The sequence below is a fragment of the Amblyraja radiata genome, chromosome 5 (genome assembly GCF_010909765.2).
Source record: "Amblyraja radiata isolate CabotCenter1 chromosome 5, sAmbRad1.1.pri, whole genome shotgun sequence".
Lineage (NCBI taxonomy): Eukaryota > Metazoa > Chordata > Chondrichthyes > Rajiformes > Rajidae > Amblyraja > Amblyraja radiata.
In genome coordinates, this window is record NC_045960.1 from 42608457 (window position 1) to 42633834 (window position 25378).

The 25378-nt window shown below is 44.0% G+C and overlaps 1 protein-coding gene across 2 annotated transcripts in view; it reads right to left on the minus strand.

Annotated features, from left to right (window-relative positions):
* Positions 1 to 25378, minus strand: part of cib4 (calcium and integrin binding family member 4) — a 67754-nt gene that overhangs the window by 15493 nt on the left and 26883 nt on the right. For both annotated transcript variants that reach the window (XM_033021078.1, XM_033021077.1), the window contains exons 3-4: positions 22954 to 23050; positions 3990 to 4137 (exon numbers count right to left, since the gene is read on the minus strand). In XM_033021078.1, the coding sequence (XP_032876969.1) occupies positions 3990 to 4137; positions 22954 to 23050 (245 nt within the window). The remainder of the gene's footprint in view (positions 1 to 3989; positions 4138 to 22953; positions 23051 to 25378) is intronic.

The following is a 25378-nucleotide window of genomic DNA, read 5'->3' on the forward strand; positions in this document are numbered from 1 at the left end:
TCTTTTGTTTATCGTCTTGCATTGTGAATCATTTTGATACCTTTAAGTCATATGGTGCAACACAATACCTCAGACCTCTAGGTGTTGGGTGATCATCCCCGACTATTAGATTTTGTTGGCATATCCCTTTCAAAATAAACCTTAAAAACGACAGAAAAGTGTAACGTGATATAGAAATTTAAAAAAAAGTGATATTATAGTACCCTGTATCTAAAAATAAGGATACTATAAAAAAAATAACCACCTATTGGTGGTAGCTAAGTTCTTAAGAACTTCCGTAGATGTTAATTTACATTTAGCTCCGCTCCCTTGACCAAATATTGTAAGAAGGAAGAAAGGCTAGTTCAAAACTGAGTGATATATATATATTTTTTTTAAACTTTGAATCTGTATATCTAAATGCATCTTCAAATAATCTAGCATTAAATATATATTAATATACCAATATATACTAACAATTATTACACTTTACTTCCCAGTTAGGTCCCAGTCTCTTATATTAGACAACAGCAGGTTGAAAGGGGTTAACCAGAATCAGGTTCTTGGCTATCTGCCAAGTGTCTGAGTCTCCTCCCCTCCACTTACGCACAACTGGAGCTGAATCTGTTATATGTGTTTTCGTTTGTTAGTATGATAGTAATATATATCGATACATTTAGCTCATTATCCTAAATCTAGAGATTAATTAACACTATGAAATAACCCCCGCCTCCCCCCCCCCGGATGAGTTAATCATTATTACATTGTACTAATTCATATTAGATTGCTATTGCTAAGTTAATTCAATTACTTATATGTTAGTATAAGATTATGAGATTTTTTAATTCATAAATTTTTGTTTTCAAGTCCATTTGTATTAATTTTCCATGTTCCACGGCTCCGCTTTGTTTTTAAGTCCTTCATTCAAAGTGAAACATAAAGTTCGACCTTGGATTAACATTCCAGGGAGATAAAATGTCTAGCCATCGCCTCGTGTAAAATGCCGCCATCTTAACAAGAGCATTTTCTTTTATTAAAAAGTCATATCTTCACCGCTTCCCCTCTGCTGATATTATAAAGGACCAACTCCTGATAATCGTGCTGTTTACTTATGTGTCGGTCTCCTTTACAATTTCTTGTGCATATTTAAATGCCTCTTCTGGGTCAGTGAAGGCACGTTCCACACTCTTATAAGTAATCCTCATTTTTGCAGGGTACATTACTCCGTATCTTACACTTTGGATTCCTTTCATAATGTGTCTTGTCTTTGTGAACATGTCCCTTTTTTTGGGCTATTTCTGCTGGATAGTCTCGAAAGAATCTCAAATTGTCCTCTTCAAACATCAAATTTGTTCCGAATGGAATTTGTTTCATATCTTCCAGAGCTGAAATGTCGTGAAATTTCACTATGATCTGTCTTGGAGGGGCTCCTAGCCTTGATTGAGCTCGACGAACCCGATGAGCCACATCTATTCTCGGATTGTCAGACAGCTTAAATACTTGTTTAAGTAAGTTGGCAGCGAACTCCCGAGGGTTCTTTCCAGTTTCCCTTCCCTCTCTCACTCCAACTATTCTTAAATTCTGCCTTCTCGATCGTGCTTCCAAATCCAGGCATTTGTCAGTCATTTTGGCCAGTTGCCCCGAGACACATTCTTGCTCCTTCCTGAGTCTCTTCATCTCTTTAGACATATCATTCATTGCAGCTTCCATATCTTCCATAACCGTGTTGTATGCTTTAGTGGTCTTGAGAACAGAATCAAACTTCTCGTTGTAATCTTTTTCAACCCGTTTGATTTCTGTACTTAAATCATCCTCAATTTCTTCCACACGTTTCCTTAGCGTATCGATTTCCTCAATGACTTCCTCGTTACCATGCTTAATTTTTTTAGACAGACTTTTCTCCAGTGCAGTGTTCCCGTCTTGTAGCAATTAGCAAAGTCACTCATTATTGAGGTTCTTACCGATTGTTCCAATTGCTCCATCTGTTTCTCCTTTGAGGCCATTTCAGTGGCTAATCTTTGAGTTTCAGATTCTTCTTCCGAGCTTTCTGCTGCTGTTTGCACAGTTTTACCCAGTTCTTTCAGGTGGAGTCTTGTAGCAGGTCTTGTAGGTCTCTGGGGAAGATTCCTCTTTCGCAATTAAAACTGCCGTTATTCTCCGTTAGTTCGCGGCGATTTCTGATGACGTCACTTACGCGACGTCAAGCAGCTCCGGTAAGTATTTTTAAATCAGTCCCGTCTTCCAAAACGTCTTTTTCAGCGATTTAACGCATTCGTCGGGAGCGGAGCTAAATGCTGCGCCTCTCACAGCTCCATGGCACCACCGGAAGTCCGAAAGAGTTTAATTTGTAAGTCTGGATAATGTTATGATATCTCCTGGCAATAACATTGTCAACACCATGTGCATCATTCATTACCAAAACAAGTTTGGAAAATAAACCAATACTAAAGTACATTCATAATTTTACTTATGATCAAGGCTTCCTCTCTACCTTTATGATTGTGCTTTCTATTTGATTAAAAATGTTCAAATTAGATGAAATTTTAAAATAGAATAGATAATTTGGTTACAATATGGCAACCAATGAGATTTGATAGCTAACAGCAAGCAATTAGGAAGGCAAATCGTACATTGACATTTACTATGACAGGATTTGATACGGGATCAAAGATAATCTTACTGAAATAATATTGGGTCCTGATAAGACATACCTGTATATGTTTTTGATCTACTTTCTTTAGATAAATATATACTCATTACAGAGAGAGTGCATAAAGGTTCATTAGACTGGTTCCTGGGATGGCAGGTTTGATATTTGATAGTTGTTTATTACATATAAGAAGGTAATTTAGCCCATCACGTCTATATCAACTTTCAGAGCAACCTGATCAATGTCTTACTTCCCTATGATGTTTACTTTTTTACATGTCCATTAATATTACTTGTGTGCCCCCATCCCATTCCCAATTCTGTTATCACCCACTTACACTAGGAATCATTTACAGTAACCAATTAATCTACCTGCAGGGTTTCTGGCAAATGAGGGGAGATTGAGTAGACTAGGCCTAAATTCTCTAGAATTGATAAAAATGAGAGAAAATCTCACTGAAACTCAGTCACTGAGTTCATTCAAAACAGATCAATAGATTTCTAGATTTTAGTGGATTCGAGGGATGTAGAGATGACATAGCAAAATGCTGTTGAGGTAGAAAATAGCTATGATCTTGATGAATGGTCCACCGGACCTACTCCCACTCTGAAATTTTAAGCAATCTCTGCTGGCCATCATACTGCAATTCTGATTTTAACATCAGAAATACCAAATTATAGCCAACACAAAAGAGATGCCTAAAGAAAAACAGAATGAACCAAACAAAAATTAAAGTCAATATTTTAATGTCCAATTTCACGTGATTACCTAATACTTACTCTTTCCTTATCAAGCCTTGATCTTTCTTTGCTGAATCGTGAAAATATCCCAATTGTCAAGAGTTATTACTTTTATTTATAAAATTAGAAGCATTTTGCTGTGATCCATCCAATGTTATTTTCAACTTCAAAACAAATAGTAAGTCATGGTTGAACCACTTTTCTTGATGGTTTTAAGGCCTTAAAGAGAGCTAAGTATGTGTCATAAAAATGACACACCGTCATACTTTATGATGTAGTCACCCATAGTTTATAATTTTATAATTATAACTAAAGTTCTGAGTGCTTCATACAACAGAATCAAAGCAGTGTTTTGGTTATAGAACTAACTCAAGCCATGAACAAAAATAAGTGAACTGGTTAAGAACCCACAACTTATTTTTGGTATGCTAAACCAACTTGTTATCCAGCTGAGATTTCAATAAAAATGGGAATTTTCTCCACCATGCATTAAGCTTGACAACATTCTTCTTTGTTAAATAACATAAATTGTAGTGATTTCCTATCCAGTATTAACATGAAAGTTAATCACTTTTGATTATCGTTTAGGCTCAAATTAAGAAAAAAAAGTGAAAACATACCAAAGATTTGAAATGCATAGTCAATTTTTACAGAAAGTGATGCAGTTTCACTAAAGGCCGAGAACAGATCCAGGAAGTCTTCAAATGAAAATAATCCATTTTCATGTGTACTAAACACCTTGCAGATTTTGTCTCGAAATGGATTCACCTGTTTAAAATAATCATGGGTGATTTCGACCATATCTTAATAGGTGAACATTAAATTTTTAACCATTTCTAATAAGATTATTAATGCTTACATTTTCTTTCCTTTCTGCTGAGAACAAAATAAATTCTGCTTCTTTTCCATCTGGTGAGAAAGTGCTTGTGGAGCTAGAGCTTGGGGCTGGAAACATGGTTAGAGATATGGCCTGAGCTGGGGTTTGGGACCATGATAAAGCATAATGGTCAATAGATGTGTAAAAGGCTTGCATTTTAAGAAATCCAGCAATTGAACAGAGCAGAGATAATGCCGATTCTTGCTGACCTTAATGTACTTATATGCATGGTGAAAAACCTTTTTCATGACACTCTAATTTAGTAGTGAATGTTTAATATTTGACATGCTATCTCCTTTGACGCGTGAAGAGTTTCTGCAATTTAGAAGTATAAGGAAAGGGATCTTTAATCATAAAACATCGTAAAATGTTTAACTGCACGTGTTTCATAGGTGTACACCAAATGATTCAATTGATTGTGGCTGCATCTCAATAGGCATTGCTTCTCTGTGAGGTCAAAGTACATCTAGCAAAATAGATTTATTTTATCGAGTAGTTTCAAATCTCGGATTGTACTTCAATAAAGTCTGAGCTGCTCGTTGCTTCCATCGGTGATACACAGAAAAACAGCCTAAAGGCAGCCATTGGCCCATTTTCTCAGTCTATAAATTGCTCTGCCCAATACCTCCTGTCCACAATTAATTTAAATGTGGCTGTAAAGATGAGCGAGTCATTAATTGTAACCATTCTGTCTCATGCTGTACAATAACATTAAAATGCTGATTGGCAATTAAACACTGGTATAATGCATATGCAATTTTTGTTCATGAAATTAAATTTAATTATGAGGAAAGCCTAATTTGATCTTCTACTGCCTGTGGAAATCCTGCTGAAGAACATACAAGGTGGAGACATCTGACCTCTTCTTTGCTGTGCTGATATGACCAACAATAATTTTATACTGCATGTAACAAGAATACCAAGTATATCAAGTAAAAAATGCAAATCAGCTTACAATAATGTCACTGGAGTATGCTTTTTAACTGTGTAGGAAGGAACTGCAGATGCCGGTTTAAATCGTAGATAGACACAAAAAGCTGGAGTAATTCAGCGGGACAAGCAGCATCTCTGGAGAGAAGGAATTGGTGACGTTTCAGAAGAAGTCAGAGGAAGGGTCTCGACCCGAAATGTCACCGATTCCTTCTCTCCAGAGATGCTACCTGTCCCGCTGAGTTGCTCCATGTTTGTGTCGCAGTCGCGCTCCCACTTGCCGGCTGCGCCAGCGCAGTTGGGTGAGGGTTGCCGTGACTGGCGTCACAGTGGGGATCTCTGGCGTCACAACAAGAACCCATCAGCCGCGCCTGCACAGTTAAAAACATAGAAAAATAGAAAATAGGTGCAGGAGTAGGCCATTCGGCCCTTCGAGCCTGCACCGCCATTCAATATGATCATGGCTGATCATCCAACTCAGTATCCTGTACCTGCCTTTTCTCCATACCCCCTGATCCCTTTAGCCACAGGGCCACATCTAACTCCCACTTAAATATAGCCAATGAACTGGCCTCAACTACCTTCTGTGGCAGAGAATTCCACGGATTCACCACTCTCTGTGTGAAAAATGTTTTTCTCATCTCGGTCCTAAAAGACTTCCCCCTTATTCTTAAACTGTGACCCCTTGTTCTGGACTTCCCCAACATCGGGAACAATCTTCCTGCATCTAGCCTGTCCAACCCCTTAAGAATTTTGTAAGTTTCTATAAGATCCCCCCTCAATCTTCTAAATTCTAGCGAGTACAAGCCAAGTCTATCCAGTCTTTCTTCATATGAAAGTCCTGACATCCAGGGAATCAGTCTGGTGAACCTTCTCTGTACTCACTCTATGGCAAGAATGTCTTTCCTCAAATTAGGAGACCAAAACTGTACGCAATACTCCAGGTGTGGTCTCACCAAGACCCTGTACAACTGTAGTAGAACCTCCCTGCTCTTATACTCAAATCCTTTTGCTATGAATGCTAACATACCATTCGCTTTCCTCACTGCCTGCTGCAGCTGCATGCCTACTTTCAATGACTGGTGTACCATGACACCCAGGTCTCGTTGCATCTCCCCTTTTCCTAATCGGCCACCATTCAGATAATAGTCTACTATCCTATTTTTGCCACCAAAGTGGATAACTTCACATTTATCTACATTATACTGCATCTGCCATGCATTTGCCCACTCACCCAACCTATCCAAGTCACCTTGCATCTCCTAACATCCTCCTCACAGCTAACACTGCCCCGCAGCTTCGTGTCATCCGCAAACTTGGAGATGTTGCATTCAATTCCCTCGCCCATATCATTAATATATATTGTAAATAGCTGGGGTCCCAGCACTGAGCCTTGCGGTACCCCACTAGTTACTGCGTGCCATTCTGAAAAGGACCCGTTGAAGTGGGCGCATGTGCGCATGTGCGCATGTGCGGAGCTCTTCTAGAGTGTGCGCATGTGCAGGACATTTCCGAAATGTGCGCATGTGCGAAGTATTTCGGGCGGGAAAAGCCTGCGGAATCAGCCATGTTTGCAGGACGTTTCTGAGTTTATGTATTAAAGAAATAAGTTGCTTAAAGCTTAAATAAAGTTAAGTAAATTACGAGTAGTGAAAGTCTCATTTACCTCACAACACCCGTTTACTCCTACTTTTTGCTTCCTGTCTGCCAGCCAGTTCTCTATCCACATCAATATTGAAACCCTTAAGTTTGCATACTAATCTCTTATGTGGGACCTTGTCGAAAGCCTTCTGAAAGTCCAGATACACCACATCCACTGGTTCTCCCTTATCCACTCTACTAGTTACATCCTCGAAAAATTCTATAAGATTCGTCAGACATGATTTACCTTTTATAAATCCATGCTGACTTTGTCCAATGATTTCACCACTTTCCAAATGTGCTGCAATCCCATCTTTAATAACTGACTCTAGCATTTTCCCCACTACCGATGTTAGACTAACTGGTCTGTAATTCCCCATTTTCTCTCTCCCTCCCTTTTTAAAAAGTGGGGTTACATTAGCTACCCTCCAAACCTCTGGAACTACTCCAGAATCTAAAGAGATTTGAAAATGTATCACTAATGCGTCCACTATTTCTGGGGCTACTTCCTTAAGTACTCTGGGATGCAGCCTATCTGGCCCTGTGGATTTATCGGCCTTTAATCCATTCAATTTACCTAACACCACTTCCCGGCTAACATGGATTTCACTCAGTTCCTCCATCTCATTTGACCCCCGGTCCCCTGCTATTTCCGGCAGATTATTTATGTCTTCCTTAGTGAAGACAGAACCAAAGTAGTTATTCAATTGGTCTGCCATGTCCTTGTTCCCAATGATCAATTCACCTGTTCTGACTGCAAGGGACCTACATTTGTTTTAACTAATCTTTTTCTCTTCACATATCTATAAAAACTTTTGCAGTCAGTTTTTATGTTCCCTGCCAGTTTTCTTTCACAATCTATTTTCCCTTTCCTAATTAAGCCCCTTGTCCTCTTCTGCTGGACTCTGAATTTCTCCCAGTCCTCTGGTAGGCTGCTTTTTCTGGCTAATTTGGATGCTTCATCTTTTGTTTTGATACTATCCCTGATTTCCCTTGTTATCCACGGATGCACTACCTTCCCTGATTTATTCTTTTGCCAAACTGGGATGAACAATTGTTGTAGTTCATCCATGCAGTCTTTAAATGCCTTCCATTGCATATCCACCGTCAACCCTTTAAGAATCAATTGCCAGTCTATCTTGGCCAATTCATGTCTCATACCCTCAAAGTGACCTTTCTATAAGTTCAGGACCCTTGTTTCTGAATTAACAATGTCACTCTCCATCCTAATGAAGAACTCAACCATATTGGAACTCTCTGCCACAGAAGGTAGTTGAGGCCAGTTCATTGGCTATATTTAAGAGGGAGTTAGATGTGGCCCTTGTGGCTAAAGGGATCAGGGGGTATGGAGAGAAGGCAGGTACGGGATACTGAGTTGGATGATCAGCCATGATCATATTGATTGGCGGTGCAGGCTCGAAGGGCCGAATGGCCTACTCCTGCCTCTATTTTCTATGTTTCTATTATGGTCACTCTTGCACAAGGGGCCACGCACAACAAGACTGCTAACTAACCCTTCCACCGTCAACCCTTTTAGAATTCATTGCCAGTCAATCTTGGCCAATTCACGTCTCATACCCTCAAAGTTACCTTTCTTTAAGTTCAGAACATTTGTTTCTGAATTAACAATGTCACTCTCCATCCTAATGAAGAACTCAACCATATTATGGTCACTCTTGCCCAAGGGGGCACGTACAACAAGACTGCTAACTAACCCTTCCTCATTACTCAATACCCAGTCTAAAATAGCCTGCTCTCTCGTTGGTTCCTCTACATGTTGATTTAGATAACTATCCCGCATACATTCCAAGAAATCCTCTTCCTCAGCACCCCTGCCAATTTGATTCACCCAATCTATATGTAGATTGAAGTCACCCATTATAACAGTTTTGCCTTTGTCGCACGCATTTCTAATTTCCTGTTTGATACCATCTCCAACTTCACTACTACTGTTAGGTGGCCTGTATATAACACCCACCAGCGTTTTCTGCCCCTTAGTGTTTCGCAGCTCTACCCATACCGATTCCACATCCTCCAAACTAATGTCCTTCCTTTCCATTGCGTTAATCTCCTCTCTATACAGCAACGCTACCCCACCTCCTTTTCCTTTCTCTCTATCCCTCCTGAATATTGAATATCCCTGGATGTTCAGCTCCCAGCCTTGGTCACCCTGGAGCCATGTCTCCGTGATCCCAACTATATCATATTCATTAATAACTATCTGCACATTCAACTCATCCACCTTATTACGAATGCTCCTTGCATTGAGACACAAAGCCTTCAGGCTTGTTTTTACAACACTCTTACCCCTTATACAATTATGTTGAAAAGTGGCCCTTTTTGATTTTTGCCCTGGATTTGTCTGCCTGCCACTTTACTTTTCACCTTGCTACCTATTGCTTCTACCCTCATTTTACACCCCTCTGTCTCTCTGCTCATGCACCCACCCCCCTGCCACATTAGTTTAAATCGTCCCCAACAGCACTAGCAAACACTCCCCCAAGGACATTGGTTCCATTCCAGCCCAGGTGCAGACCGTCCTGTTTGTACTGGTCCCATCTCCCCCAGAACTGGTTCCAATGCCCTAGAAATTTGAATCCCTCCCCCTTGCAACATTTTTCAAGCCACGTATTCATCTGCAATATCTTCCTATTTCTACTCTGACTAGCACGTGGCACTGGTAGTAATCCAGAGATTATTACCTTTGAGGTCTTACTTTTAAGTTTATCTCCTAGCTCCCTAAATTCACCTTGTAGGATCTCATCCCGTTTTTTACCTATATCGTTGGTGCCAATGTGCACCACGACAACTGGCTGCTCACCCTCCCCCTCCAGAATGTTCTGCAGCCGTTCAGTGACATCCTTGACCCTTGCACCAGGGAGGCAACATACCATTCTGGAGTCTCGTTTGTGGCCGCAGAAACGCCTATCTATTCCCCTTACAATTGAATCCCCTATTACTATAGCCCTTCCACTCTTTTTCCTCACCTCCTGTGCCGCAGAGCCACCCATGGTGCCATGAACTAGGCTTCTGCTGCCTTCCCCTGATGAGCCATCTCCCCCAACAGAGTCCAAAATGGTATATCTGTTTAGGAGGGAAGTGACCTCAGGGGACTCCTGCACTACCTGCCTACTGCTACGTTGGCTAATGGCCACCTGCTCCCTTTCTGTCCGCTTAACTTTTACATGCGGTGTGACCAACTCACTGTACGTGCTATTCACGACTTTCTCAGCATCTTGGATGCTCCAGTATGAATCCAACCGCAGCTCCAATCGTTCAATGCGGTCTGCCAGGAGCTGCAGCTGGACACACTTCCTGCAAACGTAGTCACCAGGGACACCAACCATATCCCTGATCTCCCACATGTTGCAGGATGAGCAAACCATGGGGCCGATCTCAACTGACATGACTTGCCCCCAAATTAAATCAACTCACTCTATAAAAATCTTAATCCTTCACACTGTACCTTTACTAAAAAGCACTGTACCCATAACTCACTGTACCCATAACTCACTGTACCCATAACTCACTGTATCCTTAACTCACTGTACCCTTAACTCACTGTACCCTTAACCTGAAATGCAAACCTGGGGTTGCTCCCAATCAGCTGCTTCCTCTAGTCCGCTTCCACCAATCAGCGGCTTCCACCAGACCACTTCCTTTGAAGTGTGATGGAACGTTACAGATTGGGTACTCCTCCTCTTGCTCCAACGGCTCCTGGGCCTCTGTGAAAGCAAGCCCCGCGCTCGATTTTTAAACTCACCGCCCGGAAACTCCTCCTCTTGTTCCAACGGCTCCTGGACCTCTGTGAAAGCAAGCCCCGTGCTCGATTTTTAAACTCACCGCCCGGAAACTCCTCCTCTTGCTCCAACGGCTCCTGGCCCTCAGTTGAGGGCTGTGGGCGAGTGGTGGAATATTGCGGTGGGGGAACGGGCCCAATGGGTTCGCACTTGGTCTAGTCTTCTATCAATCTTTCTATATCTCTATCTCTATAGTACTAAAACTCTCATCTTGTTTGTTTGTCCGTTTGTTTTCCTGGTTTGTATTTGCGCAAAAACGGTACATGGTAGCACTACAATTATTGGCCCACCTTACTCACCATTGTCCTGTGATGTAAATTAAACAACTTTTTTTTTTAAAGTGCCCCCACTAGCCGTCTTTACTTGACAGGCATCACAAAGGATACCCCACGGGTTCTCAGTGCGGCATTTGCACAATTTCAGACCGCCACCTTTGTTTCCCATCACAACGGCGACCCAACGGCTCCACGGGTACGTTTCCTTCTATTTTAATTTCTGCCCCCCCCCCCCCGGGTCCTGGGTTGTGGTTGGAGCCGGCGCGGGGGCCGGGAGAGGCTGCGCCGGGTACCCTCAGCCTCTCCCTCCCCGATTCCAGGACCCTCGCCCCCCCCCCCCCCCCCCCAACAGCCCCCGCCTGAAGCCCTCCCCCTCCCCGGCTCCAGGACGCTCGCCCCCTCCCCCGCCCAATAGCCCCGCCTCAAGTCCTCACCCTCCCACAGCTCCAGGACGCCACCCCCCCCCCCCCCCCGACACCCCCCGCCTCAAGCCCTCCCCCTCCCCGGGCTCCAGGACGATCCCCGCCCTTCTCCCCCAAGACAGCCCCCGCCTCAAGCCCTCTCCCGGCTCCAGGAAGCTTGCCCCACCGACAACCCCCACTTCAAGTACAACTTAATCGCCGCCCTGCTGGAGAAAACGGGGCCGGCGGTGGTTTACATCAAGATCCTGGGGAGGTGAGAAGGGAGTATGGGGGGGATTGAGGGAGAGGAGGGGTTAGGAAGGGACAGGATAAACAGGGAGGGTGGACAGGAGGGGGAGGGAATGCTGGGGGATGAGGGGGAATGGAGAAGGATAGAGGTAGGAAGAGGGATGGCGAGGCGCAGTTGGATGAGGGTTGCTGTGATGGCGAGGCGCAGTTGGAGGAGGGATGCCATGACTCACGTCACAACGGGGATCTCTGGCTTCAGAACGGGAACACCTCAGCTGCGCCTGCACAGTTGGGGGCTATGGGTGTGAGGTGGAATATTACGTTGGGGGAACGGGACCCAACGGGTCCCACTTGGTCTAGTATAACTATATAACTAAAACTCTCATCTTGTTTGTTAGTTTGTTTGTACCTATATTTGTGCGCAAAACTCCACATAAACGGTACACGATAGCGCTACAATTTTAGGCCCACCTTACTCACCATTGTCCCGTGATGTGTTGTAGCAAGTTTCATTCAGATTGATGTAATGTTTTACAAGTTATTGACATTGCCCTCCCCGTCAGCCGCATTTGATGTCACAATGGTATGCCGAATTTCTTTTTTTTTTTAAATTGCGATTTTCATTGACGTTGATTTTATTCTAAAAATATATCTGTTTTAATCAAATTCTTCCGTTTTCATTAACAGCTAACTGTGATTAGGTTATTTTAAAGGAAAAAAACGTGATTTTCATTCAGAAGTTCATTTAAAATAACCGCGATTTTCTGGGGGGGGGGAGGGTGGAATAGGGGGGAGGTGAGTGGGGGAGCAGGGGGATAGAGGGGGGTAGGGACGATGTGGGAGGGGAAAGGGAGGGAGGAGGGGGATAGAGGAAGAGGAGGGGGGTGGGGGAGGTAGGATGTGGGGGATAGAGGGAGAGGAGGGCAGTGGCGGAGGTGAGGAGGGAGGTGGGATGGGGGGAGGTGAGGAATTGAGGAGCAGGGGGATAGAGGGAGAGGTGGGGTGTAAGGAGGGGAGAGGCGTTATGGAGGGAGGGAATGACAGGGTAGGGGATAGGAGAGGGGGAAGAAGAGGGAGGGTGAAGAGGAGGGGGAGGGAGTGCTGGGGGATGATGGGGAATGGAGGAGGATAAAGGTAGGAAGAGGGGTGGTGAGGTAATATAGGAGGGGAGGGGGAAGAGGAAGGAGGGGAGGATTGGTGGAGGGTGGGGAGAAGGAAGATAATGGAGGCGGACTGAAGAGGGAGAGTGACATGCGTTCACATTGCTCTTATATTTTACAGGTTATTACCATTTTGAACATTAAAAACGTCGCAGTCGCTCTCCCACTTGCCAGCCGCACGTGCTCAGTTGGGGAGGGTTGCTGTGACTCACGTCACAACGGGGATCTCTGGCATCACAACAGGAATCCGTCAGCCGCGCCTGCGCAGTTGGGGGCTATGGGTCAGTGGTGGAATATTGCCTTGGGGGACCGGGCCCAACGGGTCCGCACTTGGTCTAGTTTTAATTAAAAACGAAATAAATGCTTTCTTGTGGATCAGGATGCGGCAAGGGTGTAAATCTATTTCACAGGTGTTACTGAAGCAAACAAGCTAATCATGGAACAAAGGGGAAAGAAATACCTAAAGATTGGAGGCAATGCACTTACGCCTGGAGATGATGAAGGTCCTCGATGTGATGTGCTGGGAATGCTATTAATTATTCAAAGCTGCATAAAGACCACCTGTTCCATGGGAACATATAATTGCCATTATGGTTGCGTTCCTGGATCTCACCACAGCGTTCCCATGGTGGTCTCTTAAAGCAACTATAATAGTTCAGTGATATAGTGAGGAAACTGGCCCTTCAGTCCACCGATTCTGTGTCGACCAACGATCCTCGTACACTAGCACTATCCTACACACTAGGGCCAATTTACAATTTTTTACTGAAGCCTATTAATTTACAAACCTGTACGTCTTTGGAATGTGGGAAGAAACAGGAGCACCCGGAGAAAACCCACACGGTCACAGGGAGAACTTACAAACTCGGTACAGACAGCACTAAGAGTCAGGATCGAACCTGGGTCTCTGGTAATGTAAGGCAGCAACTCTACCATTGCACTACCGTGCCATTAGTTAATCAAGAGTCATGAGTGTATTATTGTCATATGTCCCAAAACTGAACAATGAAATTCATTCACAGAACAACAGATATGTAAACGTAGAACAGGTCTACCACCAATTTTCTGGCAACACGTAGTCCGGCACCTCCTTTAATCCAGACAAAATTATGAGAGCCCACTTCAAAATTTTCCCTAAAGTCCCGCCTCGGCCGGGTCAGATGGCCGATCTCAACCGCATTTGTTAAAATTTGAATTACTTCCTCCAAGAATTTGTTGGAATTCTTTGAGGAAGTAACATACAGAATAGACAAAGGAGAGTCAGTAGATGTTGTTTACTTAGATCAGACTTGGATCAGAAGGCCTTCGATAAGGTGCTGCAAGTGAGGCTGCTAAACAAAATAGGAGCCAATGGTGTTAAAATCAAAGTACTAGCATGGATGGAAGATTCGCTGACTGGCATATGGCAACGAGTGGGAATAAAGGGGCTTCTATTAGTTGGTTGCCGACGACTAGTGGTGTTCTGTAGGGTTGTTGTTGGGTCATCTACTTTTCACTTTATATGCTAATGATCTGGATGATGAAATTGGTGGCTTTATGGCCAAGTTTGCAGATGATACGAAGATAAGGGGATCGTCCGCCCTTCAAACAGCCCATGTGCGTCCCCACTCCACATGGTCCCCAAGGCAAGCGGGGGCTAGCGACCTTGCGGGGTTATCGGGGGCTGAATGCCGCTACCGCCGCAGACCGATACCCCGTGCCCCACATCCAGGACTTCAACGCCGATTTGGCCGGGGCTACTATCTTCTCAAAAGTGGATTTGGTACTGGGCTATAACCAGATTCCGGTCCACCTGAAGGATGTGCCCAAGACAGCAATCATTACGCCATTTGGATTGTACGAGTTTGTGCGAATGCCGTTCGGCCTTAAGAATGCCGCGCAGGCATTTCAATGGTTAATGGACGGGGTGTGTCACGGTCTCGAGTTTGTGTTCATCTACCTCAACTGTAGATTGATGATGGATGTCAACCAATCACACACAAGCCAGCATCACTAACTCCACCCCACTGTAACACTTATACTAACACTTGCTTCCAGCACGGTTCAGTTCGAGCAGCTAGGATGTACTGACAACCAACCATCCTTTATGCTGTTAAAATCTCAGTGCTGATTAAAGATGAACTTGAATCACATGCTGTGTCTGGTGTATGTCTACATGGCGTCAGAAGTGGTTTGATGTCCTTCTGTATATCGGGTTTCTTTTATCTTTTTTGTGAGTTTTTATTTTGCTTTATGATGGCCTCTTCTTGTCGAAAGCCTGACCCACTTGTCTTTGATGCGGATATCGGTGAACGTTGGCCCATGTTTGAAATTGATTACCGACACTACATGAACATTGCACACCGAAATGAACCAACGCTGTCAAGGCCTCCCTCTTACTTAACCTTGCGGGTTAAGATGCCATTTGACGATCCAGAACATTCCTCTATGCTCCGGCTGCCCTCGGTGCCAACGGCCAGGTAATAACCCCATCTGAATCTCCCAACGACCCCAATGTTCTGCTACGTAAACTAAGCCAGATCTGTGACCTGCCCTCAAATCACATTTTGGACAGGGCAAGATTTTTCTCTCGTCGTGAGCTCCCTGGCGAACGAGTTGACTCGTTTATCTCAGATTTGATGTATATGGCCCAGCGAAGCCGATTCCAAGATATGCCGGTTGACCAGCTAACTGTTCAGTTAATGAGGGACATTCTAGAGAATGGCATGAGCGACCAAAAGCTCAGATCAGAGCTACTGAGAAAGCCAGATTTGACACTAGATGAGGCAGCGTATGCAGAACAGCAGAATTTATAGACCCTCTAGACAGTCCGCACGAAACCAAATCCATCAATCTGATGGGCCTCACTAGGCAGCGAGCTAACACAGATAACAGGCGATTTATGACCCAAGCAAGCCAGGCAGCTCACAGCGATCCTCAGAAGAGATGTCCTAACTGTAATTACTTACACAGTAGACAATCAGCTTGTCCTGCATTTGGAAAATCATGCAATTACTGTAAAAAGTTAAACCACTTTGCATCTGCATGTCGGGCAGCAAGTCGGGCCCGTGGGAAGATTTTGCCCAGCTCCAAGTTTAATCTCAATTTTTTGCAACGAGACAATAATAGTCTCACTGCTCAATACCAGCTAGAATCCGCCCCCGAACATAGCCCAATTAACTCGCAAGAGGATCCGACTGTTTACTCGTTACAGCATGCTACAGCTATGAATTCTGATCCTACATTGACGGTATCTGTAAACAATGTCGTCTTTGGCGCGAAATTGGATACGGGTGCAAAGGTCAATACAATGTCAATCAACCTCTTCAATAAGATTAAAATTAATGAGCCACTGATCAAGGACAGTTCCACTCTACATGCTTACGGAAGGGAGGTACTGGTTCCTCTGGGTAAAATCACCTTGGAATGTGTACTGGAAAAAACCACAAGGAATTTGACCTTCTATGTTTTGAACTTTAATTCTATGACTCTGCTAGGCAATCGTGCCTGTCAGGAACTGGGGCAGATTTCCTTTGACAAAACAGTCCACAAGCTGCATATGTCGATGGACCCACTGAAAGTATTCCCTGATCTGTTTGATAACAAACTAGGCAAGCTGCCTGTGACCTACAAGATTATTACCAACCCTGATGTGACACACGTCATCCGACCCCCACACCGGTTGTCATTTGCCATGATTGACAGGGTTCATTCCGAGCTGAAGGACTTGGTCTCCATAGGCGTAATTGAAGCAGTCAGCGACCCCACCGACTCGGTCTCAACCATGATTGCCACAGTCAAGAAGGGAAAAAATGAAATCCATCTGTGCATCAACCCGAAAGACCTGAACACTGCCATTAAGCGCCCCCACCATCCCATGAAGACCGTCGAGGATGTTGCGGCAAAGATCAGAATGGCCACCCTATTTTCTGTCCTTGATGCAAAGAACTCTTTCTGGCATATACCGCTGGACAAGAAGTCGTCAAACCTCACCACATTTGCCACCCCATTTGGCAGATACAAGTTTCTGAGAATGCCATTCGGAATCACCTCCGCCAGTGAAGTCTTCCAAAAAAACATGGAGCAGCTGTTCGAGGACCTACCTTGTGCCATCATTGTCGACGATATCCTGGTGTATGGCAAAGACGCAACGGAGCACGATCACAATCTCAGGCTCAATCAACCTCAAGCTGAATCCTGACAAGTGCAAGTTCAGGGTCCCGGAGGTCTCCTACATCGACCACATTTTCACTCCCGACGGCCTCAAACCTGATCCGAAGAAAACTGCTGCCATTACAGAAATGCCTGCCCCCACAGACGTGAAAAGCCTGCAGCGTTTCCAGGGCATGGTAAACTATCTCGGTAAGTTCATACCGAACCTCAGCAACACTGCGTCAGCTGACCAAAAAGAATACTGCCTGGTCATGGTTCCAGCAACATCAGATTGCCTTCGATGCTTTAAAATCCAAACTGACCAATGCACCGACCCTGACGTTTTTCGACCTGTAACGTCCGGTGACGATCACCTGTGATACCTCGAGATTCGAGCTCGGCGCAGCCTGCTTGCAACCATCTGCCGATGGCACCCTACTACCTGTCTCGTATGCCTCTCGCACCATGACCGACACGGAACAGCACTACGCGCAGATCGAGAAGGGACTGCTGGCTGTCGTCTTTGCCTGCTCCAAATTCCATGACTTCATCTTTGGGAACACCTTCACGGTCAAGACGGACCACCAACCACTGGTAACAATTCTGAACAAGCCCATCCATGCTGCACCAGCTCGCCTGCAGCGCATGATGATGCAGCTGCAGCGATTCGATTTCTCTATTACCTACAAAAAGGGCAAGGACATGCACGTCGCGGACACTCTCTCATGCACCTCGGGCATCTTGCGAACAACATCCCTACGAACAAGAAAATGTCACTGTCCTCGGTGTCGACTTTGTCTCCACCGAGCAACTGCGCACCCTGGCTGCGTATACTGCCACTGACAATACCCTCCAGATTCTCTCCTTCATCATCAAAACAGGCTGGCCAGACAAACAATCCAACACGCCAACAGAGGCGCAGCCGTTCTTCCTGGTCCGTGATGAACTGGTGGTTCAGGATGGTGTTGTTGTTAAGGGCCACAAGGTAGTGATACCCTCATCACTACGCGATGATTACTTCAAAGAGGCACACAGCGGACACCCAGGAGCCGATGCCACACTGGCACGCGCTCATAGCCTGCTCTACTGGCACCGCGCCACGTTTTATAACTGGTCTTCATAAACTGCGTAGAATAAATTATCATTGTGCAATTGTGAGTGCAAATCTCCTGCTGCTACCTCATTTTTTGTTTTCTTTCTCCTATCTTCCTTTCACCTATTAGCTTTTTTTACTCTCAGTAACATCTACAACTTATGAATGAAGTATATTCCAAAAAACAAAACAACATGCAGAGCACTTCTGTGTAGATTAATTCATAACATTTAAAAACACCTAAGTTTAATATATCTAGCTACAACTGTATTCCTTGACAACAAATGCTGGTAATATTTCTGCTTTTGGTCAATTGGGAATATCCTATTGGTTACACTAAAGGGAATTTTCAACGTTGAAATTTTTCGGCGACCTATGACGGGTGCCGCAGTAGCCGAAAAGGCCGCGTAAGTGGGACAGGCCATTATCATGGGTCCTGCAATATAATGCCCAGTCACAGATTGTTTAGGTTTATTTCTGTCATGTTTACAAAGCTATATTAAAAATCTTTGTTTTGTATGCTGTCCAAAACCATCAGATAATTCTAAACGTAAAATCAAACATGTACAACAGCTAGACCAAAGGGGAAAATACAGAGTGCAATTTCCCTCCTGGGATAAATAAAGTTCTATCGTAACGTATCGTATATAGTTCTCAGCATTGTAGCATAACAATTCAGGAGACAAGGTCAATGTCCACAATGAGGTATAGGTGAATCGGACTATACCCTAGCATATGGGAGGACCGTTCAAAAGCCTGATAAGAAACAGTAGATGTTACAGAGATTAGTGGTGCACACTTTCAAGCTTCTGCATCTACTGCCCGACAGGAGTGGTGACAAGAAGGAATACTGGGGTAGGTCTTCCATTATATTGGCTACTTTCTTGAAGTGGCGTGAAGTGTAGATGGAGTCAATGGTGGGGAGTCTTGTTTGAATGATGGACTGGGCTACATCCACAACACAAACCAAGCTCTGATGCAACCCAACAGTAAGCTTTCTATGGGTGCATCTGTAAAGCTTGAAAGAGTTCTTGGAGACAAGCTGAATTTGCTCAGTTGCCTGTCTTAGCTGTCACTTCTATATGTTTGGTCCATAACAGATCGTTAGTAATATTTACATTAAGGAACTTTAAGCTCTCAACCATCTTATTCTGTTTCTAACGATTTGATTCTGTGCCTTTACCAGCAGCTGTGTTGTTACAGGCACGTTATTGTAAGTGAAAATTGACCCCTCTAGCAGTGTTCGATAACTACAGGAGATTCATCCCTGACTTGCAAAAGAAACAATACTGTTGTAAGGTCTTGGCAAATCACTTGACTAAACATATATAAAAATATTTTGTCACTTACCGTATTTCCCGGCAATGAAGACGCTATTTTTAACTCAAAAATAAGGCACGAAAATTTACCTGCGTCTTGGATGCCGAAGGTTAGGTTGTTAGCCAAGAAAGATAGACTTGGCTATCCCTCAGTAGAGCAACATCAAGAACGATGTTGCTGTACTGATGAGAAAGTTTAAAGATTTAAAAGTTATAAAATGGATTCAGCTGTAGATTTAGAAGCAATAAAATGGATGCTTTCACCTTTCTCCTATTACACTAGCAAGGCTAACAGAAATGTTTTTGCCCTTCTTCCATAACATTAGCGAGATAACAGCACAAATACATTAATGTTTATAACATAGAGAAAAACAATCAAGGGAATGTTCAGACTCTTGGCTCCTACTCTTTACTCTATAAGATTATAATGTGTGTCAATTAGGTTAAAAAAAACAAATGCTTGATCTGCAGAAAAATAGCTTCTTCAGCATGACCATATATGGGCTAACCCTTCCTCTCTCGGAAGAACCTGCCAATCTTAACAGGCAAGAGGCTGTACAATGCTCTGTAAGATAAAGTATTGCTGAATCGCTGATTATTGGGGTATAAATTGAACATTACCCTGTGTGTGGGGATAGACTGACTCTGGAGTCTGTATTTTACATACTATAAGAATGACGGCCACACCCGCCTGGGTGAAATAAAGATTTTACTACTTGACTAATTTTATTGCGTTTTGGTCTTTTTGAAGTGAAATGAACCTTAACATTGGCATTGTCGGCAGGATCTTGCTGGAAACTATCTCTGAAGACTGAGTAAGAGGCTACAGTTTGGCCGGGATCTCAAAGGGAGTAGAATGTGCACTATCGGACCCGTTGAGTCTGAACTCCTGAGAGTGCCCGGGAACACTGTGGTCCTTCCCTGTGATCTTTCAGAACAGCCAACGCAAGGTAAGACAAGTTGGCTGTCTGAAGTATTAAGCCGATATTGGGCTGAGTAATGGGATAGGCTCTGGACAAGAGTAATGTGGGAGCAATACTCGGTACAGCATATGTGTTATTTGGATCCATATGTGTTAGTTGGATCCAGGAAAACGTAAAGATCACATAATGAATAGATTTAAAAAAAAAGAGAATATGGTTGGCCAAAATAATATTAAACAATTGGTATGTAAAAATTGAAACCTAAGCAAAATATCCACAGGGACCCCTTGTCTGGTATGGCGACCCTGTTTACAGAGAGAGGGGGGATGAGGAACAAATTCGGGGAGAGAAACAAAATTGGAAATAGTGTAGAATATCTCCCCCATCCTGGCCACCAGTCACTAACAGCAGGAGCTATCCCACTAAGATTCCGTGAAGGGTGCTCCGGTACTCCTACAGGGAAGGGCTTAAGGCAGAAGAAGATAGAACTGATAAGGAAGATGAGGAAGAAGAAGGGAGAGGGCTTGAGGAAGAAGAAGGGAGAGGGCTTAATGCTGAAGAGGAAGAGCAGTAATGAATCCAGCAGTGAGAGTTCAACAACACAGAACACCAGAGTAAGAGAAACAGCAGATAAATTAAAGAAGACTGAAAAGGGAAAAAGCTGTTGGCTTTCGAGGCACAGTACCTTAACTACCCCGCAAGAATCGAGGCTGCTCACTTTTGCCCCAAGAACTTTAACATTTTGCAGCCAACAGTGGGTACAGTTTAAAGCAAACTTGAAAAAAAATACTCTGATCTGTTAGCAAATACAGAGCTCGTCTCCCTGATGGAGGGAGAGGGGAAAGTCTGTGAGTAATCGGGCAAGTGTGAGGCGTGACAAGACCCTGAATGACAGTGAATCGGACCAAACCCATTTCTGGGCTTGGTTAATTTCTACCGTCAGTGGATACATTAAACTACTCATTGCTGGTGTCTCTGCCAAAGCACCGCAGCAATTCTCATTCTAACTCTCTCACTCCAACAAGAAGAAGACATTCGCAACTTAAAAACAGCGCTTGCAACCTCAACAGCTACTGCACGCCTTAGCCCTCCCGGTCCAATTGGCCATTATTAAGTGCAATGCCCAGACAAGTGGGCACAACAAAGTCTCCCGGGGGAATGCCCTAGCTGACATTACTGCCCACACAGCAGATTACGAATTCTGCACATTGGTCCCCACAGAACCAAACATTCTAGTAGACAGAACGGCTCTGTCAGACAAGGGAATGTGAAGTTAATTAATGTAAAATTCTGCCATGTAAAAAGATCTTTGGTAGCGAGGGGGCTGCGCCGTTGACCCTTTGACGGGCCTCTGGCTCACCCCTCTCGGACAAATTTGTGCACCTGAGGTTTTTCTTTTACACTATATACACTTCCTTACGCTTGCTGATAAGGAGTGAATGGAATGTGAAATGTAGCTTATACTTTGAAGCTTTAATGAAATGACCTGTGTCTAAGGGAGGAGCAATAACAACAGCAACAGAGAATGAGGGTGTAGAGTGAGTGAGTGTTACTTGTTTGTGGAACCGGTTCTTGGTGAATGTTGAATTAATCCTATAATTCAGATGAAATAGGATGTAATTGAATGAGCTTGCTCATTTACGTGATAAATCTTTGTAGAGTCTCATGTGTTTTAAAAGGTAGTGTCTCTTTAAGAAGTTGCAGTTGTGTGGGCATTGAGGCGGACTTCAAATTTCCTTTGCTCTTTGGAAATGCATTGGCTATCTATGTGGAAATTATTCACCGTCTTCTCAACTTTTATTTAACAGCGGATGTGGCTCAGCAAAAAGATCGTTCATTTTCTTCGCCGCATAACCTGGCATAAGGATTGGTGACCTTGTCGGTATTTTAAGTTTGAAGCGGCCATAAAAGGACAGCGGGGGGGGGGGGGGGAAGAGTTCCTTTCACAGCGTGTGGGGAGTCTGGCCCGGGTCAGCATGGCCTGGGCTGCACAAATTGGCTTGGCCGTCAGGGGCAAAGTTGCGTGGAGGGCAGGAGCATTGACGAGGGGGTGGGGGATCATGCCAGCACCACACTCACCGCTGCCACCGCACTGCGGGCGTGGAGCCACCGCATTGTGGCCGGGGAGGGAATTAGCTTGCGTGGCTGCGAGCGGCCGCCGGGACCGGACAGCGGAAGTGGCGGCCACCTCAGCGCCTTCTGCCTGCCAGCCATGGTGTCCTTCGACCATCTCTCTCCCTCTCCCTCTCCCTCTCTCCTCCCCCCCCCCCCCCGGAACTGCAGCTAGCCCTGGGTCATGGGGCAAGCGAGCCGACGTGGCAACTGCAGCAATTCGCGGGCCACGCAGCTGACCTGGGTGTCACAGCCAGACCTGGGGCAAGGGAGCCGACCAGGGACCTACAGCCATTCGCAGGACACGCAGCCGACCTGGGTGTCACAGCCAGACCTGGGGCAAGCGAGCCGACCTGGGTGCTACAGCCAGTCCCGGGACGCGAGGGATCTGGGAACTGCAGTCAGTTCCGGGGCACGCAGGCGATGTTGCCAACCCCTGGACTAAACCAAACCCTTGATCATGTCCCGCCATCCTTTTTTCAAAATGTAGCAACCTAAATTGGGGGTGCGTCTTCGACACAGGTGCGTCTTCATTGCCGGGAAGTACGGGTAATTGAAATAACTTTAAGAACACATATTTGCTATTATAGGCCCAATGTAACAAATCTCCGTTTCCATACAAAATAATAGAAATACACGGTTGAACGCAATTAACAGAGGCTTCCATACTCACCCTTAAAGCTGGAATATTGCTGACCTGTTCTGATTTAAGAAATTGTGCCTCACCTTCAGTTGCTCCACGAGTCAATTTAAGAAATGCCTCGTGAATACTGAAATATAAAATATATTGTTGACTAATTTGTTGACTGGAGCTCAAGAATATTATTACTATTCTTTTACTCCCATGTTTGCTCTCTAAGATACCTTTCTTTACTTTACTGTAGCTGTTCTGAAAATCACTTTGTGAAAACACGATGGCCCAAGTGTGAATGCAATACATCAGGGCAAATATCTTGTTTATTTCTGTTTCAATTTCAAGAACACCACTAGTTCTTTGTAGTCTCATTTAGAAGTGTTATCCTTCAGAAAAAAAGTGAAGATAACTGCCATATTTTGGTTATTCTTTTCTGGCAATTCCATGGGAAAACTGTTGGCATTTACCTGGGTAAATGCAGGCAAGTTTAGGACTCTCCTCACCTGTGTTCAGGTCTTTTTTTAGGCAGAGATAAATAGATCATTGATTATTGGATGTCAGAGGATATGGTGAGAAGGCAGGAGAATGGGGCTAGGAGGATAGATCAGCCATGATTGAATGGCAGAGTAGTCTTGATGGGCCGACTGGCCTAATTCTGCTCCTATCACATATGACCTTTTGACTTTTGGTATTCAAAAATGGAAGTCTTAAATTTTGGCTTGTTACCATACTCCTCTGATAGATTGCACAAGAATGCCAGCTATAGAACACGAATGATCATAGTCTCCAGAGTTACATTGGGAAATCTAATTGTGGATCCTCCAAAAGGTTGGACCTGATGTGATAGAATTGGAGAGGCAAGAGGTGGAGGTGTTGCATTGCTTATCAGGGAAGATATTACAGCAGTGCTTTGGCAGGATAGATTAGAGAGCTCGTCTAGGGAGGCTATTTGGGTGGAACTGAGAAATGGGAAAGGGGTAGCAACACTTATAGGGGTGTATTATAGACCGCCAAATGGGGAGCGAGAATTGGAAGAGCATATATGTAAGGAGATTGCAGATATTAGTAGTAAGCACAAGGTAGTGATTGTGGGAGATTTCAATTTTCCACACATAGACTGGGAAACACATTCTGTAAATGGGCTGGATGGGTTGGAGTTTGTAAAATGTGTGCAGGATAGTTTTTTGCAGCAATACATAGAGGTACCTACTAGAGAAGGGGCAGTGCTGGACCTCCTGTTAGGAAATGAGACGGGTCAGGTGGCAGAGGTATGCGTTGGGGAACAGTTCGGGACCAGTGATCACAATACCATTAGTTTCAATATAATTATGGAGAGGGTCAGAACTGGACCTAGGGTTGAGATTTTTGATTGGAGATAGGCTAACTTTGAGGAGATGCGAAAGGATTTAAAAGGAGTAAATTGGGACAGTTTGTTTTATGGGAAAGACGTGGAAGAGAAATGGAGGACATTTAAAGGTGAAATTTTAAGAGTACAGAATCTTTATGTCCCTGTTCGGTTGAAAGGAAAGAGTAAAAATTGGAAAGAGCCATGGTTTTCAAGGGAAATTGGACACTTGGTTCGGAAAAAGAGAGAGATCTACAATAATTATAGATAGCATGGAGTAAATGAGGTGCTTGAGGAGTATAAAGAATGTAAAAAGAATCTTAAGAAAGAAATTAGAAAAGCTAAAAGAAGATATGAGGTTGCTTTGGCAAGTAAGATGAAAGTAAATCCAAAGGGTTTCTACAGCTATATTAATAGCAAAAGGATAACGAGGGATAAAATTGGTCCATTAGAGAGTCAGTGGACAGCTATCTGCAGAACCAAAAGAGATGGGGGAGATATTGAACAATTTCTTTTCTTCGGTATTCACCATGGAGAAGGATATTGAATTATCTGAGGTAAGCGAAACAAGTAGAGTAGCTATGGAAACTATGAGATTCAAAGAAGAGGAAGTACTGACACTTTTGAGAAATATAAAAGTGGATAAGTCTCCAGGTCCGGACAGGATATTCCCTAGGACATTGAGGGAAGATAGTGTAGAAATAGCAGGGGCTATGACAGAAATATTTCAAATGTCATTAGAAACGGGAATAGTGCCGGAGGATTGGCGTACTGCGCATGTTGTTCCATTGTTTAAAAAGGGGTCTAAGAGTAAACCTAGCAATTATAGACCTGTTAGTTTGACGTCAGTGGTGGGCAAATTAATGGAAAGGATACTTAGAGATAATATATATAAGCATCTGGATAAACAGGGTCTGATTAGGAACAGTCAACATGGATTTGTGCCTGGAAGGTCATGTTTGACTAATCTTCTTGAATTTTTTGAAGAGGTTACTCGGGAAATTGATGAGGGTAAAGCAGTGGATGTTGTATATATGGACTTCAGTAAGGCCTTTGACAAGGTTCCTCACGGAAGGTTGGTTAAGAAGGTTCAATTGTTGGGTATTAATGGTGGAGTAG